The sequence below is a fragment of the Mirounga angustirostris genome, unplaced genomic scaffold, assembly GCF_029215605.1.
Source record: "Mirounga angustirostris isolate CCGP_5_RB_7025 unplaced genomic scaffold, mMirAng1.0.hap1 SCAF_4, whole genome shotgun sequence".
Classification (NCBI taxonomy): domain Eukaryota; kingdom Metazoa; phylum Chordata; class Mammalia; order Carnivora; family Phocidae; genus Mirounga; species Mirounga angustirostris.
Window position 1 is genome coordinate 135,413,946 of NW_026991712.1, and position 18,298 is coordinate 135,432,243.

At 36.7% G+C, this 18,298-nt stretch overlaps 1 protein-coding gene across 4 annotated transcripts; it reads left to right on the plus strand.

Moving 5' to 3' along the window:
* Positions 1-1,416: 1,416 nt before the first annotated feature.
* Positions 1,417-17,052, plus strand: SERBP1 (SERPINE1 mRNA binding protein 1). Of its 4 annotated transcripts, none has more exons than XM_045897443.2 (8): positions 1,417-1,843; positions 5,503-5,653; positions 6,325-6,465; positions 6,579-6,668; positions 7,252-7,371; positions 10,003-10,180; positions 13,358-13,531; positions 14,844-17,052. In XM_045897443.2, the coding sequence occupies exons 1-8, from the start codon at positions 1,531-1,533 to the stop codon at positions 14,898-14,900; spliced, it is 1,224 nt and encodes a 407-aa protein (XP_045753399.1). In that variant the 5' UTR covers positions 1,417-1,530; the 3' UTR covers positions 14,901-17,052. The 4 variants fall into 4 exon arrangements, with proteins under 4 accessions (XP_045753399.1, XP_045753401.1, XP_045753400.1 ...); XM_045897445.2 differs by having other exon boundaries at positions 7,297-7,371; XM_045897444.2 differs by having other exon boundaries at positions 6,597-6,668.
* The last annotated feature ends 1,246 nt before the right edge of the window (positions 17,053-18,298 follow it).

Genomic DNA, 18,298 nt, shown 5'->3' on the forward strand with positions numbered 1-18,298 from the left:
GGGTTGGTGTTAGAAACTAGAAAACCACCAGGCTTGCTGCCACATGCCTGAACTATGACTCTTTTGTTTTCCCTGTTAAGGAATTGATTTAAAATCTCAGAAATTAATAAGATTATATTCAGCCATGTTTACATACCCTGCCTGACATGCAACAATATTTAAATCTTATTAAAGATTGGAAATAATTAATAATGGACTGATTTCTATCAGAAGGCAGAGTTTGGATTTAAAAGTTGATGTTAACAGTCTCACTGTGGAGTTAGAAGACTGGGTTACCTCCTGGTATTAGCACTTAAAGAGGTGTGAACTTGGTAACTCATTTCACCTCTGAAATGGTTTCATCATTTGTGAAAAGAGGAAACTACCTACCTAACAAGTTGTTGTTGAGATTAAGGTTATTCACAGCACCTGGAACATAGAGATGCATTTTCTATTTTGTGTAAATGGGAAAAGGTTGAAAAATTATGGTGATATATTTAAACACTTAAGAGTGTTACCAAATATGTTTGAATGTGCACTGACATCTATTACCTTAATAGACCTTAATATTCTCAATTAATATCAATGCTTTTAGTAAAGGCAATTAATTTGCCGACATATTTTCCTCCCCTCACTGCATCTGTCAGCACCCTGCACACTCGGATGCTTTAAAATGTTATTTCTTGAGCACATGTTACTAACACCTAATCCTTAGCTTGCCGGACACTAATGGACAATTGGATTGACTTCCCTAGAAGCACCCATCGCAACACCCAGGAAAGGCTCGCAACACTCCCCTGCGAGAGTTCAACCTGCCTTTTCGGTTAATTCTGCTAACCGAGCTCGTGTCCCAGCGAGAGAAAGCGTATTCCTCCTCACATTAAACAGAAGAGTCTCGATTCATTATTGGCCGTGCAAGAGGGCGACTCCAGCACCTGGGCAGGTAGGGACTTGGAACAGATCGGGACCTGCCTTTGGGAGGCCAGTGGGGTACCTCAGCAACCCTCCAGCCCTGGAAGTTTGCGAGTCCCCACTTGTAAAATCTAGAGTCACCTTGACCTTCCCGGGGAGGTGGGGAAAGTTAGTCCAGCGATGGAGGCGGGATGTGTAAAACTAAACACAGAGAACTTTCGCGAGCGAAATACGCCGTCACGTTTTCCTGTTTTCGGCGTAGCTCGAGACCCAGAGTTCGAGGGTGGCAAGAGCAGGTGGCAGGACTCCGCCCACCACCGCGCTTCCCCGCCCTCCGCTCGCACGCTCCACTCTCTCCGTGGGGTCCCGCCTCTTAGGCGCGCGCGAAGAGTTGTCACGCCGTGCCTTCTGGGAATTGTAGTCTTGGCGCCGGGAGACGCCTCAAGAGAAGCGACTTTGGCCTACATACCCCATAGTGCCGTGCGGCGCTGGCCGCTCCCGGATGTGTGCCTGGCGCCGGAAGAGAAGACGGCCCCCCTCTCTCGGCCCGGCCATCTTGTGGGAAGAGCTGAAGCAGGCGCTCTTGGCTCGGCGCGGCCCGCTGCAATCCGTGGAGGAACGCGCCGGCGAGCCACCATCATGCCTGGGCACTTACAGGAAGGCTTCGGCTGCGTGGTCACCAACCGATTCGACCAGTTATTTGACGACGAATCGGACCCCTTTGAGGTGTTGAAGGCAGCAGAAAACAAGAAAAAAGAAGCCGGCGGGGGCGGCGTTGGGGGCCCTGGGGCCAAGAGCGCAGCTCAGGCCGCAGCCCAGACCAACTCCACCGCGGCAGGCAAACAGCTGCGTAAAGAGTCCCAGAAAGACCGCAAGAACCCGCTGCCTCCCAGCATTGGCGTGGCTGACAAGAAAGAGGAGACGCAGCCGCCCGTGGCGCTTAAGAAAGAAGGTAAAGCTGTGGTAGAAGGTGGGGGAGACCCGGGATGGAGGGAAGGAGCGAGGGGACTTACGGCTACCACTTGCTTCTGGACTTCGAGGGTCCGCGGGAGAGTTTGCCTCCGATTTCCTCACGTTTCCCCCACACGACAAAAGCCAGGTCCCGCGAAGGTGCTGGGAGCGTGGTAGCCCCAAGTTGAAACCACCTGCAGGGATCCTGGAGCCACCCCCTTCCCGCCTCAGGTCCTGAGCGGCGGGGGAGCGTGCTCCGGAGATAAGCCGCTCCTCGAGCGTGTTCGCAGTCCTGGGAGGCTGTTGCCTTCCCGCCGGATTCCTTGGCGGGCAAGCGCATGGACCGAGGTTCGGGGAGGCTGGCCACTTACTGAAGCTTTTGTCGCTACGGGGTAACAGCTTCTTCCTGTTCAGAGCTCTCCCTCGGCGTGCTGCTTGGAGGTGCGGTTGGCTTCTCTTCTGCCATCTTGTCCCACGATGGCGCGGAGTCCCCCCACTGGAAAGCTGGGGGTCGGAGACTGCACCTGAGCTAGTTCGAGGTTCTGTGGAGTGAGCTACCGTTTCGGGTGCCTTATTGTCCCCCCTCGTCACTTCAGATATTAAAGACTACTAACTTGCTGGAGTGAGTTAAGCTTTTGAGAAGAGAAATTTGGTTACACAGTAGTAAGCAGAAGCGGGAGTTCTGAACGAAGACTAGTTATTGCGGGAAATCCTGAGGGTCGTTCTGTCTCCCGACACCCCCCCCCCCCCACCCCGCACTCAGTATTTCAAGTGGTGGCTCGGCTTGGGCCTCGTGGTGAATTGAGTGCAGAGGCTGTCACAACTTTTGCCACAGCAGAGCTCTTTTGAGTGTAGCTTTTTCTCCACATGTGCGTGAAGCGTGGTCGGGATTCATTGGCGGGGAATAGTTGCTTCCAGAGGTCACTGTAAACTTCACAGGATTGTCTTGAGGTTGATTTTTTGCATTTTCTTACTACTGTTTTGTCTTTTGTGGTGGACGAAAAAGCTGAACAGTTGAGGATGAAAAGTGTACGTGATCAGTAGCAAGTAGGTGTGGGACCCGAAGAGTGGATCTTTATGAAGTTGCCTTTTTATGTTGAAAGTTGAAATTAGCCTATACAGCCACGTGCTCCTGAAAGAAGTGTTTCTCATTAGTTTTCGTTGAATTCCGTAGCATTCAGCTAATTTTAAAAATCACAGCAATGGTGCTAGGTTTTGGTTTAGGATTTTTTTTTTTAATAGAGAACTTCTGTGATGCTTGGAATGAAGAACCTATGTGGTGAATAAAACAAAAGAATTCTTGTATTAAAATTACAGGTTGGGGAGAAGGACAAGGTAGGAGAGTTGGAAAGCCCTGTATACATCGTTTAGACCAAATATCTATTCAGTCATCTTAAGTTTTAAAGCAACCTGTAGCACAGTTGAATAATTATTTAATTTCTGCATTAAGGAACACGGGCCTGTGTTATTATTTCTGTTCAATTTTACCTCCTTGATCTCACTAATCCAAAAAAGTGCATGAAAAAATTGAATCTAAAGTATAAATCTAAAGTGTACCAGGTAGATGTGTTTCACCCATTTTTAATGCTCAAAGCATGAAGCCTGGTTTAAACCCCTCAGTTGTTTTGATCATAAAGCCCATATTTGAGGAGGTAAGCTTTTAACTTGGAACCTAGTATTTTAAGTTGTACAGGTGGGGAATTATTTCATAAATTTATAACCAGGACAGAGTTCAACATTCAGTACTCTTTACTTGGGAGAACTTCCATATTAGCTGTCACCATCTTTAGATCAGCAATACATAGCACTCTTAACCTTAAATTGCATAAAACATAAGCTAATAAATATGGAAAAATGTTGAATGAGAAAGATTTCGTTTTTAGATTCTACTACCTGTCGGTTGATGTTCTGGGCACTGGAGACAGAGAGACGTGGAAAGTCTCCCTACCTCTTGTAGTGGGAAGAATTGCTACCTGATTATGTGTTCTTTGCCTTTGGATGTAGGTGCTGGCAAATACTAGACATACCTTAGATACATGTATTTAATATTAAAGGAGTTTTGTAGCTTGTCTTTTGTTCATTTGAAGAATTTGAGAACTGACACCGCAGAACTTCACTAACTGTAGACCAAGGTGTTTTTAAAATTTTTTTATTCAAAGCCTGGAATCTACTGAAAATCAAGTGAGTTTGCAAGTACAGGTAACTAGATTAAGAGAAGCTTGAATTTTTAAATGTCAGTCATTGGGTGAATTTATTTAGCAAATTTTTTAGGCTCTGTAAGCATAATGAATATTGGGTGGGGAAGGAAGCCATTGTTCACATTTGGGTGTGTTTGGCTTGGATATCATTATTACAAGGACTGGTTCCATAGCTCCGCCCCAGTATACTATACCTGTGACAACATTTGTTTAAGATGCCTTAAGATCTAACATTTGTGGTCTATTCTGAGAGTTTATGTGGCATGGACCTTAAAATTTCATTTATGAGTTTGGTATTTACTATTTGACTTTAGTTACAAGCAACTGAATGATGGGGTGCATCCTGGTGGTGGGTCACTTTGTTAGAATCATTGAATCAGTTTAAGATCTTGTTATAAAACCCAATTCCTCAGCTTTTTTTTTTTTTAACTTTGTCAGAAATTATGGTTTGGGAGTTAGAGCATACCTGAAATTTTCCAGTCATGAATTTATCTACTTATCCTTAAGGCCAGTAATGCATACTGGTTGCCTTTGTGGGCCTCAGACACTAGCAGGAAAAAAGTAATCCAGGGGGAAATCAGTAAATGCTTCAGCCATCACTTAGTGCCACAAGTTTCTATTTCTTAAATACAGTTTTTAAAGGGGTGTGTGTGTGGTTTTTAAAGATTCTTTGGAAACAAAGATATGTGTTAAGGCAAAAAAAACCCCCTATCCATTTATAATAAAACAACTGGACTATTTCCTAGTGGTTGCATAGCAGTATGGTTTTTTTTTTTTTTAGTCTGTGTGTGTATGGATATGGATGGATACATATGTGACTACATATACAAAAACTAATTGAGGAAAATACTTTTTTCTGGTTAATTAGTTGTTTGAAACTATGGAGATGTAATCCTCAATGCTCTTTTCCTTTCAGTTTTGTGATTTATAAAACTATCACTCTTTTTACTCTACTGTAGTTTTATTTTCTCCAGATCATGTAAAATAGTGTGGTCTTCACTATTTTTTTGAGGGCCCTTATCTGGTGAGTGTGTTGATTTGCTTGGGTGTTATTAATGAATGGCTACTGGTGTTAATCTTTTTGGTATCTTTAAAGCCAAAATGTAGCATGCCTAAAATTTCTTAAAAGTTAGAATTTTAAATTAAGAGACTGTGGCATTTTGAAAAGAGGAATGATGGCTACCCAGATGACTTTCAAGTCAGTTACAGAGACTGCTTCTTGGGGGAGGCATAATTTGGCAAACTAAATAGAAGTTTGAAACCTTTATGGTTCTTTAAATAGGAATTTCTCAGGTACTTTGTTACACTTTATAGAGATGCCCAGTTTTTGCCCCCTTCAGCAGCAAGTGCTAGTTACTGGATTGAAAGAATAGCAGCTTTTTTTTTTTGGTCTTTCAGTATTCTGCCAATTTTTTTGTGTTGCAAAAAATAATTTGCTTATGCAGGTTATTTATCATTTCAGGAATAAGACGTGTTGGAAGAAGACCCGATCAACAGCTGCAGGGTGAAGGGAAAATAATTGATAGGAGACCAGAAAGGCGACCACCTCGTGAACGACGATTTGAAAAGCCACTTGAAGAAAAGGGTGAAGGAGGAGAATTTTCAGTTGATAGGCAAGGTTTTTTTTAAATCTCCTAATGTTTTGTCAGTTTAAGAGTCATATCTTAATACAAGGCTATAAATTGGGCATAATTTGCCAGGTAGCAGTGTGGCTGGTTACATTTATCAGAAATACGAGTGTATTCATGGTCTACTATGAACATTTTGGTAACAATTTTTAGTGTTCAGTCTTGGATTTCTGGTAATGAAACACTTCAGTTGAATCGATGGACAGTTTCTTTTCCTTGGCATCCCTAGATGTTAGCAGGAAAGTTGTGTTAGGTAATTGTTTATAGCAAAACAGATTATTCATATTATGCATGTTATATGCGTTTATTTACTCATTATGCATGTTAGATATGTTTAATTTAGAAGTGTATTGGTAAGGTGTAGTGGTTTTACTGGATTATAATATGAATAATCATGAAAAAAAGTATAGGCACTAGTGGTAAAGTTTTAGAGAAAGCAAAAATAATTTTCTTGTTTTGGGGGGAGCTTCCTGGTTCGGATTTCTTTTACGTGTTTAGAAGTAGACTGTTTCTGAATTTTCTAAAACGTGTGTTTACTTAGCCATTGAATTATTAGCCAGTAAATATGTTTTTACATTTGAGCCTTTGGATGCCTTCCCCCCCCTTTTTTTTTCCTGGAAACCTTGGAAGTATATAATATTTTTTATTTGTTGTAGACCGATTATTGACCGGCCTATCCGAGGCCGTGGTGGTCTTGGAAGAGGTCGAGGAGGCCGTGGACGTGGAATGGGCCGAGGAGACGGATTTGATTCTCGTGGCAAACGTGAATTTGATAGGCATAGTGGAAGTGATAGATCGTAAGTCTTATATTGGTTTTTATTGTATTTTTTACATGTGAATCTACTTCTTTAATAAAACAAAATTTGAATTTCTAGAATTAAAGAGTATTATGTTAACTCAGTTTTGTTAGTTCTTTTTCACATTACAGTGGCCTGAAGCATGAGGACAAACGTGGAGGTAGCGGATCTCACAACTGGGGAACTGTCAAAGATGAATTAACGTTGGTATTCTGTTTTTTAAAAATAAATAATATTTAAATAAGATTTTATGCTTTATTAGAGTTTTATCCACAATATTAAATTTTACTTGTCCCTAGGACAAGAACAGAGGCTCTCATCTCAGAGCTACTTCTTTACAGTATCTTGTTGGATATGTTTGAGTACAGTATGTCACATGACCAATTTTTCTATATTTAAATAAATGTGATGTTAGTTTTTCTTTTCATATGGTTATGTAACTTTTCCTGAAACCGTACATTTAAGTTATTTGGGTATTCTGATTTTCTGTGTGTCTTTAATAGTTCCTGTTGTAGCTCTTGATCCTTGTGGTCATTACAAAAATTTGATAGGCTGGTGAAGCTTTGTCTTAAAGCAAGCTACTCTGTCCTGCTACTTTTGGAATAAAGTACTTGAAATATAACTTGGATCAGTATGCATTTTTGAATTATTTTCTCTAGGACATCTACTAGGAAGTAAATTTAGTAAGAGAAGACTCTTAGAATGTGAAGATTTTAAAACTGTATAAAGAATCCTTAAGCTACATGTAAATGGACCTAGATGCTTTTCTTTTTCTTTTTTCCTTAGAGAGTCCCCAAAATACATTCAGAAACAAATATCTTATAATTGCAGTGACTTGGATCAATCAAATGTGACTGAGGAAACACCTGAAGGTGAAGAACATCCAGTTGCAGACACTGAAAATAAGTAAGTGGTTTTATGTACGGTGGTGATGCCACAGCATTGGAAGGAATCTGGGTTTCTACCGAGAAAATAACATATAGGTTTAATGCTATTATGTGATGGTTTTTGATAGGAGACTTGTACCCCAATTCCTCAAATAGTTTCTATTTAGAAGAGTGTTTTACACATTCATATATTAGGCTATAATGGTTTAAAAAATAGAAATGGTTATTTTTATTTGAAATTATCATTGTCATCTTTGAAAAGATAAGGAAAATACATTATTTTACCAATACCTGTTTACCTTAAGAACAAAAATTAACTATTTAACTTGAGAATGGAGAAGAGGAATAAGATGTCCTGCATTATTTTACTTAGCTATATCTTATTTGGTAGAGAAGTTGTAATGAATAATCCTGGTGATGATAGTTGTCCAGAGACATTGAATAGGTAGGAACTGGAAGCTAAAGTTGGGGGTTTCTAAAAATTTGACCAAATGGTTATCAGAAGAGAGAGAATTTAGAACACATAGTTCAAAGTACTTTGGACTCTTAACTATATAAATTTTATTCCGAGACAGTTTAAAAGTAGAAAATGTGACCATTTTAAAATTAATTTCTCTGAAGTTTTTTTCTTTTTCCATCAACATAGAATTGGAACATAGCCTTATTGGCTTATTTTAAAATGTATGAGGAGAGCAAGGGCCAGAATATGTTATTAATTCATTGGCTTTCTTAATCCTTTTCATTTTCTGAGTTTTTAGGTATAAGATTTGGTTTTGAAGTTTTCATTCAAGGATGGAGGAATTATAAATATACAAGTTAACGCTGGTAGAAATAATTTAATGCCTTCCTTTATTAGTTTCCATCAACCCAAGCAGAAGTTATATGCCGGCCATTGCTTACAGTATTGTGGTTTAAGGTCTTAAATTACCAATTATTTAGGGTTTGTAATTCTTAATCAGAGCTTATTTAAATCAGGGAGGGGATGCTTTTCTGCTTTTTCTCCAAGAATTGCTCCTCCAGTGAACCACTATTGGTAATAACATACTCCATAGGTTTGTTGGAAGAAGGAGTAACAATTGATTTACTGTTAGATAAAAATACATGGTATTAAGTGATATGTTGAACTTGGGGTAATATGAAGTTAGAATTTTGAGTGGTAAACAATGAAATTATGATGGGCGACTGAAATGAACCTTAAAGTAACAGAAGTATTTCACAACGCCCAACACAGCTGTTCCTTTAATAAGAGCCCATGTTTAAATCACCTTAAGAGTAATTTGCAAAGATTATAACTGTTTATCAGAAGAAATGATGTATTGACAACATATTGCAAACAAATCCTTCTCTCGGGACCCAGGAATGAAATTGGGGATATTTGGGCTAAAGAAGATCAAGATGATGACATGAGAGCAGTCTCTAGTCTTACTCCAGAGTAGGGGGAATCTGAATATAGCATTAAATCTTGCATGTGGAAATACAAATTTAAGAAGCACAGGCTGAACTTTGATTAACTCCCTTAATACATAGTTCCCAGAACTTTTATTTTGTTCCATTTGATCCTCAAAACAACCTTTGAAGGTAGGTGTTGGGGTTTCATGACATGGTAAAGGTATGCCAAGTTCTATTCTTGGCTATGTCATGACTTGGGAATAACTAGGATCTTTTCTTGATCCTCCATTTTCTCATTTGTAAAGTGACAGAGTTGGACTTGATAGCCAAGATCTCATTAATTAAATGTAAACTTGGTATAGGCAGTTTTAAGATAAGGATTTGTCAAACAGGAGTAGCATGGAAGGGAGATATTTGAGCTCTAAGGCTAATTGAATCACCTGCTATCTTTGGAAGGAAGCAGGTCTCCCAAAATAGCAAACAACTTGTTTGGTGACAATTGCAAGTTGAGATTAGACCAAAATAATGGATTCTTAGGTCCATGCTTTGTTTTTATAAAAAGGGAAAAGGATTTATATAACCGTTACATCCTGAGAATTGTATTTGGAAATAACTAATTTCATATTAAGTATTGAAGCTGTGTGTTTTGTGGAGGGTTCCAATACTAGTGGAACCGCAGTTTCCTATCCATATACAGGCTGCTTTGAAAATTTGGAGTACACAGGATTTTGGATTTGTGGCAACTTGGCTTTTAAAATTGTTTTGCCATTGAGTGTTGATAAAAGAGGAATAGTTCTTTCATATTCTAGAATATGAATTTTGGCTGTTCACAGGCATCCTAGATGACTGCCTTTATTTTTGTTATAAGTCCTACATTGTGGGAAATTAAAAGTGTGTTTTAGGAGAAGCTAGGTTAAATATTTTAATCACATAAGGGTATGATTTTAAAGCAGTATAGTTTTAAGAAATACGTATTTTGGGTAAAGACCGTTCAAGGTTGTTATTACCGATAGTTGATTTCATAGTTTATGAAGTTGAATTGTATATATTTCAGTTATCCATGCTTTCACTAATTGAATAAGCACTGAATTCCTAGCCTCCACCTAGTTATGTGTTAACCATTAGGTGACAGAAGACTGGGATCCTCTTGTCCTTGGATAATCTCTTAAAGATTACTAATAAGCCAATATTAACTTCTTATAATCATAAGTTATGATTTTATCAACCCCTTACCAGCTATAAAACAAATATATTTTCACAGGGAGAACGAAGTTGAAGAAGTAAAGGAAGAGGGTCCAAAAGAAATGACTTTGGATGAGTGGAAAGCTATTCAAAATAAGGACCGGGCAAAAGTAGAATTTAATATCCGAAAACCAAATGAAGGTGCTGATGGGCAGTGGAAGAAGGGATTTGTTCTTCATAAGTCAAAGAGTGAAGAGGTAAAATTAAGTTTTGGGGTGTTTGAAAATGTTCAGATGTGTATTGAATTATATTTATACTTCCTGTTTTAAAATATCACATGGATAGTTCATAAAAAATGAAAGCTTTACTTACATAAGATCATTTGGGGTAGATAAACTGTTCAGAAAGGAAAATAAACTGCATTACCATATATTTCAAGAAAGGTAGTCCGTCAGTCAATCCACAATATATTTAATGTGGTTTTGTTGTTTTTTCTAGAAAGCAGTCAGTTGTATATAATACATTTACTAGTATTTAAGGTAGGTCTTTTCAAAGTTGTGGTAATATTTTTTAAAAATCGTGCCTAACAGTGAATCAGTTGAAAGATTTGCATTTTCATGTGGTTTAAGCTAAAAGAGTGGCTTCATCAGTATTCAATTTTTCAAACTCTCTGCCTTTGTCATTTGTAATGATCAAGACTCTTCAATAAATGATGCTGTCCTTTCTGAGGACTGATGTCTTATAAGAACCAGCAAATTAATTTACTAATGAAAATATTTGAAAAAGATACATTGGTGGTTTTGATTTGGTAACAGTCCCTGGGGCAGGTCGTTAGAGGAATGGCTCACTGCTACATCATTTAGGGCTTGTGCAAGTATGAGATTTTAGTCATAAAGTTAAATTCAAATGTTATTAAGGCAACCTGTAATAAAAAGATTCAATGAGCTATTGCATGTTAATTTTCTTAAATAGTTGTGACACAAACTTGGGACATTTTGAAATAAAATCAAGGTTGAAGAGACTTAAATATCATTCTAGGTTTATAGATTGTTTTTTTAAACAACATTCACTCCATAAAATATAAATGGGGACATTGTCTTAAGTGCCAAGTCCTGTGGGAAAAAAATATTTTGCTTCATTTGAATGCTTCTGCTTATTTTTTTGGTAATTCATTCAGATAAAGTTGTGTATCTGGGTTAAAGTATTCCTGATTAAAGAAACCATGAAAATTCATCTTGGAGAGATTGTTAATTTGTACTAATGATTAAATTGCTTAGGTTAATATGAAAAAGATTTATTTAGGCACCTTTGACACAATTACCTGTAACTCTTTTGGGGTCTTGACAGAACTTTTCTCCAGAACAAGACACATTCACAAAATACTGATGTATTTCACATAATTTATTAGTTACTTGAAGTCTCTTTATGCATTTTGTAGACATCAGGTTAGATACAATCTTACAATGAGCTTTTCAGAAATAATTATTATATAAGATATATGATTAGAAGTTTTTTGAAAATTAAAGTGTGAAATTGGTTATGAATAATTTTGAAACCATGATATTTTTGTTACCAAGCCACTTTTATTTGTTTGGATTCATGTTGCTTTTGTGATGTGGCCACCTGTTTAGATCTGATCTTATTGGCATATATGGTCTTGTCTTTGAATATGTATAGGTCTTCAAGTTTGTTGTATATTTAAGCGCTCTTTCTTTTTATGTATCCTAATCCTCAAAACAAGTAAGTAGTAGTTAGCGGAAATAAGAAACTTTAGAAACGGAAAACCAAATTAAGGTGTTAAATGACAGGGCTGAAGCCAGAGCTCTTATTTCCTGATGATCATTTCACTGCTCTAGGAAAAAAGAAAAAAAAAACTTTGCAGATTTATTTGCTGCCTTTAAAGGGATGTTCCCTGAACATCCAGACTTCCTCTATATTACTGTAGTAAAACCTTTGAGGTGTTTCAGTAGTATATCGATTAGGTTTTTTTGCTTCTGTGCTCTAGAAACTTAGAAAACGCTTCTAATTAATGAATTGGTATTGTTGCCTTGCAATAGCAAACGTTTAAAAATTAAACAATTAGTATATGTAATTGATTTTAATTTGCTAGTGGTTTTGTGGATTTACATTTAAACATTAATTTAAAATTGCTATTTTAAGAAGAACCTTCTGCCTTTAAGTTAGGTTGGCCTAGCACTGAGGAATGACAGTTTGGGTATTAGATGATTAAAGGGTGAAAACATAAGTACATAAGTACAAAATTTATTGGTACTTTCAGGGATAGTCATTAACAGTATGTAGCGTTACAAGATTTAGAAAGAACAAAATCTTTATTCCTTCAGAAAAGGATTATACCTGTATTTAGAAAAACTAAAACATACTTTAGTATAAGAAAAGTTATCAACTAGAAGATTTTAAAATTTATTCGTCGCAAACATACAGGAAGAAATTAGGAATTAAGCAGTATAAAACTGGGTTTTGTTTTGTTCAGAGTGGGGTGGTGTACCTTATATATAAATACAAAGGAGGATCTGGATTTCACAAACATGTTAACTTTAAGGTTACTGGTCTATAATTAAGGCTTGGATTTATTTGTGTTTGGCTTTTCAAGGTTCCCTGATGTAAAGTTTTGTTTCATTTGAATCTGTACTTCTCCAGTATATAGGGAAGAACACAGAATAGTTGCATATGAACAGAAAAGCATTATGAGAAGTTAATACATGATTTTTTTTTATTTTTTAAAGATTTATTTATTTGACAGAGACACAGCAAGAGAGGGAACACAAGCAGGGAGAGTGGGAGAGGGAGAAGCAGGCTTCCCGCGGAGCAGGGAGCCTGACGCGGGGCCTGATACCAGGACCCTAGGGTTCATGACCTGAGTGGAAGGCAAATGCTTAACGACTGAGCTATCCAAGTGCCCCTACACATGATTTATTTTCCCAAGTAATACTTGTTATAAGAGTACAGAGCCAGGGTGTTCTTTATAACTTAAAAAGTGATTCATTATTTATCACCAATAGAGACCTCACATGCCACCTATCCAAAAGTCTTCATCAGGGGTTCATATTGGAATCTAATCTGAAGGACATATTTAAAATATACTTACCAGACTTCATTCCTAAAGATTATGATTTGGTAGATTTCAAATGGGGCCCAGCCACTTGAGTTGTTTGATTATATACCTTTAATTAAGACTTGCCAGTATCAACTGTAGTTAATAAAGTTAAGAGAAAAGTGAAAGGGGTTCTTCATCTAAGATCACTATAGCTGATCACAAGCCTTATGTATTAGATTGGCAGTTTTTATTATTGATATATTTGTTCACATGAAGTGCAGATTAGATTTTTGGTCTTTTTAAGAGAAAGTTCAATATTTAGAAATTTGCAGTGTTGCTTTCCTATTAATCACCCCATGGCCTGCTCTTAAATTTTTAGGCTCATGCTGAAGATTCGGTTATGGATCATCATTTCCGGAAGCCAGCAAATGATATAACGTCTCAGCTGGAGATCAATTTTGGAGACCTTGGCCGCCCAGGACGTGGTGGCAGGGGAGGACGAGGTGGCCGTGGGCGTGGTGGACGTCCAAACCGTGGCAGCAGAACTGACAAGGTAATTTTAAGAATTCTTTTACTTTTTCAAGTAATTTGAGGACCTCTTTTGGTAAATCAATATCCTAGGTCCTTTTGGGGGTAGGATTAGAAGGGAAAAAAAGTAGGTATACTTTCAAGAACTTGAATTACATTTTAGGCTGTATTTTTGTTTAAAGCACTTAACTGAATAGCAGTGCTAGTAAAGTTATCACTGTTTATTGAGTACTTACAGGTGCTGGTCATAGTGCTGTGCTAAGTATTTTATGTACTATGACATTTATTCCTTGTTACTACATTGACATCCCCATTTTATAGGGGAGGAAATTTAGGTACAGGGAACCAAGTTAACTCTTGGCTTTGGCTGAGGTCTACTTCCTTTGCTTTGACTCTTTGCTACTTTTGTAGGTCTCAGTATAGCATTTGTGTCCATAATTGTGTGCCACTAACTGGATGATGATTGGCACTTTTTTATTCTTGACTTTTTTTTCTTTTTTACTACATAGTGAGAGCTGAGTTCATTTTTGTCCTACTTTTATAATTTAATGCCTTGTACAATGTGTATGACACAAAACCGGTTCTTAAATATTTTTATAGCAGCCCTGGTAATTGATAAATTTGCACTATGATCTTTTTGATGCCCAAGTATATGCTGTTAATGACTAGATATTATTTAAGTATTAGCAGTAACCTTTGGGTTAGGTTAGTTCATTGTCTCTTGTGGTCTGGCTAGGGAACAATGATGTCCTCCTGAATTCTCAACACCTGATATGCAAATTGGGGACCTACCTGCTTGATTGAGTCTGTCAATGTTTGATTTTAGTGGTAGCTTAATATAGATTTTTATAGTTGATAATAATGGGGTGATGATTTCTTTTTCTTCCTCTGAACATCAGGTTTTTTAAAAGGTCAATGTTGTGTATATGGATCTTTCAATATGTTTTTGTTGTTATTCTTTGAGTGTAAATAGCAGTTGGGTCCCTTTCTAGCATTGATGAATGAATCACGTAATAGGTTTCTTAGCCGGCTCTCAAATTGATGCCATTTTTATTTGCAAGTGAGGAGAATAATAGTAAACAAAGAATCCACATACATATCCCATGTGCATCTATTTATGTGATTTATTAGAAAACTAAACCCATGATGTTATTAAGGAATAGGTCTTGATAGACACTCAGGACAAGCCTCATTGCAAATAATTATAGTCCTGTTCTGATCCATAACAGTAAAGCTTTGACACGTTTTTACTTAGTATCTTAGAGTTATGTGTGTAAATGCAGACACTGGCAGTCCAAGATTTGAGAATTGTTAATTTCGATTTGTTTCTTTTTCAGTCAAGTGCTTCTGCTCCTGATGTAGATGACCCTGAGGCATTCCCAGCTCTGGCTTAACTGGATGCCCTAAGACAACCCTGGTTCCTTTGTGGACCCTCCCATCTGAGGTTTTGCATGCTTAAGGATCCCAAACGACTTAAGAATTTAAAAAAAAAAAAAAAAAAAGACTGTCATTCATACCATTCACACCTAAAGACTGAATTTTATCTGTTTTGAAAATGAACTTCTCTCGCTACACAGAAGTAACAATATGGTAGTCAGTTTTGTATTTAGAAATGTATTGGTAGCAGGGATGTTTTCATAATTTTCAGAGATTATGCATTCTTCATGAATACTTTTGTATTGCTGCTTGCAAATATGCATTTCCAAACTTGAAATATAGGTGTGAACAGTGTGTACCAGTTTAAAGCTTTCACTTCATTTGTGTTTTTTAATTAAGGATTTAGATGTTCTCCCAATTACAAACTGGTTTTAAATATTGGACATGATATCAGTTTTAATACCTGCTTTGCATTTTCACACATGGTCAACTGGGTCATGTAAACTTTGATTTGTCAAATTTTATGCTGTGTGGAATACTAATACTATATGTATTTTAACTTAGTTTTAATATTTTCATTTCTGGGGAAAACCTTTTTTCACTTCTCATGATAGCTGTTATATATGCTAAATCTTTATATACAGAAATATCAGTACTTGAACAAATTCAAAGCACATTGGTTTATTAACCCTTGCTCCTGCATGGTTCATTAGGTTCAAATTTATAATTGACTCACAATTTCAAGTATATTTACTTTTAAAATGTGTGACTTTCCCATTTTAAAAACCAGACTAGACACCTTACTGGTGGAAGTTTAAGCTACTTTATTGTTGATAACATCATAACAAGTGAAGTAGTTTTATGGGTGTTGGGTTTTTCCCCCCCAAAGGGTGGGTGGAACAAGTTGATTTGGCTACTGCGGAATATTAGTTGTGTAAAATAAGCGTCTGGCCACTCAGTATGATTTGTGTGTATGGAAGGTCCCAAATCAAAATTGTTCTTCCGTAATCAACAACCCTTTAATCCTTCCTTTTTCTAAAGAAACCAAAGGGCACTGGTTTGTATGGTAAGATGGGGGAGTATGTTAATTTTTGGAATTTGGAAAGCAGACAGCTTTACTTTATAAGGTTGGAACAGCAGCACCGTCCATGAAATATAAACCAAAAAATCTTACTGTTTCCGAATTTCCTATATTGCTGTTAATTTTGATCGATGACTGTTCCACAGAAAGTGATAAGTATCTTTTACTTCTTCCTCCATTAGAAAATTAGGTTAATGGATTCCTTGAATGGGAGCATCACCACTTACTAAAACATACATGGAGAGAATTGTCAACACAGATTTTCTAGGATTTTTTTTTTTTTTTAAATCTTAGGCCACATTTATTAGTAAATAGGAAAGGAATTTTCATGTATAGTTTCAAAGATCTTTTTTCACTCAGTATTTTCTACCTGTGTATGGTAATGTCCAGTTTTGAAATATTGAAGATCTTAAATCATAAAATGTCTTCTATTTAGCTGAATCATTCTCCCATATACTTCTAAAAGAGAAATTGTACAGTACAAGAGTTATTCATTTGGGTTAGATTTATTAATCTAGTTACCTGCTAGTTTGACATCTTAGTAAGGAGGTAATTGGTTTTTAATGATGGATAAACTTTTGTGCTGGTGTTTTGGATCTTATGATGCTGAGCATGTTCTGCACTGGTGCTAATGTCTAATACAATTTTATATTTACGAACATACCTGCTACCCAGAGGCAAGTATTAATTTAGTCCATATGGACTATTGACCCCTCTTGAGATTGCAACATACATGCTCCGAAATCATTGTGGTTAGACTTTCAAGTATCATAACTTGTTTCTGGACATGTAACATGTTTATAAACCTTGATTTTTAGCAACATAGAGAAAACACCTCCTATTAAAAAACACAAGTTCTACTTAGTGTCAGCCATTGCTGGCATTCTGTCACTAGAGAATACAGCAATATCTGGTATGTTGCAAGCTTTCAAGATAGCCTGAACTTTAAAAAGTTGGTCCATTAGTTGTATCTGATGGATGTAAATTTGCCTCCTAGTTCACTTTTGTGTCAAGAGCTAAAACTGTGAACCTAACTTTCTCTTATTGGTGGGTAATAACTGAAAATAAAGATTTTATTTTCATGCTCACTTCTTAAAAGTAATGAAAACAATCAAATAGGAGCCCATTTATCGTCACGTGTTTTCTGACCTGTGTGTGCACCCCGAAGATAATGTTCATATTTCATTTTTCCCCCTTAGATTTAGATTTTGTGTATGTGGGTTTTTTGTTAAATCAGGACGTTGGATCACATTTGGAAGGGATGAAACCTACTACAATTAGAAAGTTGAATTTTTAACTTATAAAATGAATTTTAAGGACTGACATGGCAATTGGCATTTCTCTTAGCCAATCACATTTTGAGCCTGAAGGTTAATCATACTGAATGCCACTCTTTTTTTAAACCAATGATATAATACTAAAAAAATCCCTTAATACAGATCTCTAAATAATAGTGGTGGCTGATTTAATGTTTTAGTGAACATTTATCTTGATGCTTTTACAAGGGAGTAATGCCAGAGTTGATGGCATTTTCAGCTTGCATTGAAATAATGGGAATCTAGTTTCTTTTTTAGTGAAATAGTTTTTGGAGACCTATGTGGAATTAGGAAAGATTTTAAAATGTGCAGTAGGTATTATATATCTAGTTAATTTACTCAGTTTTATTTAAAACATGGAAACAAGACACATCATTTCCAGGGTTGTAAATATATTTGGGGCTTATTTCTAGATATGGGTTTGGAGGGAGAATATTAAGTACTCATTCTGCTTTTATTATTTTTCTAAATGCTAGAGGTCACTGCACTAAAATAGAAAAATTTTATTGTGCCATTAGGGAGTTGCATACAAATTCTAAATATTATGTATTGGATATTTAAAACACATCTTTAAGAGCACTAGTATTATGTGGAAGGAACCAACAAGTATTAAAAGGTTAAAACAGAAGTGTGAAGCTGCTGGATCCTGAATGATACTGACTTCAAGGTAAGATTATATCAGGTATATTAATGGCCATCTGTCCCAACTTTGAAGTAACGTATGCAAATTCTAGGGCTGTCAGGTACATTTAAGTTGTACTTTCTAAAGAAAGTAGATTAGTACTTAGATTTTAACCCATACATTTGTAATTTTGAAGTTAACCTGTGTTTAGCAAGTCTAAAGCTGCCACATCACATTAACGGGAGAAAGCCCAGAGTGTGATTAGTGGTACACTTTACAGAATATTTAGTGACAAGTTGTAAAATGATCTCTTAACCAGATTTTCAGACCTAGTAAATAGTGAACTAATTATTGATGTGATTGGCAAAATTGTCAAAGTTTTAGCATTAAGATTAT

What these genes read in the sequence shown, in the direction of transcription:
- SERBP1 (XM_045897443.2), top strand. Translation starts at nt 1,531, where the DNA reads ATGCCTGGGCACTTACAGGAAGGCTTCGGCTGCGTGGTCACCAACCGA. An exon ending in CGTGGCGCTTAAGAAAGAAG is followed by an intron (nt 1,844 to 5,502) that starts GTAAAGCTGTGG and finishes TTATCATTTCAG; the next exon opens with GAATAAGACGTGTTGGAAGA. An exon ending in GTTGCAGACACTGAAAATAA is followed by an intron (nt 7,372 to 10,002) that starts GTAAGTGGTTTT and finishes ATATTTTCACAG; the next exon opens with GGAGAACGAAGTTGAAGAAG.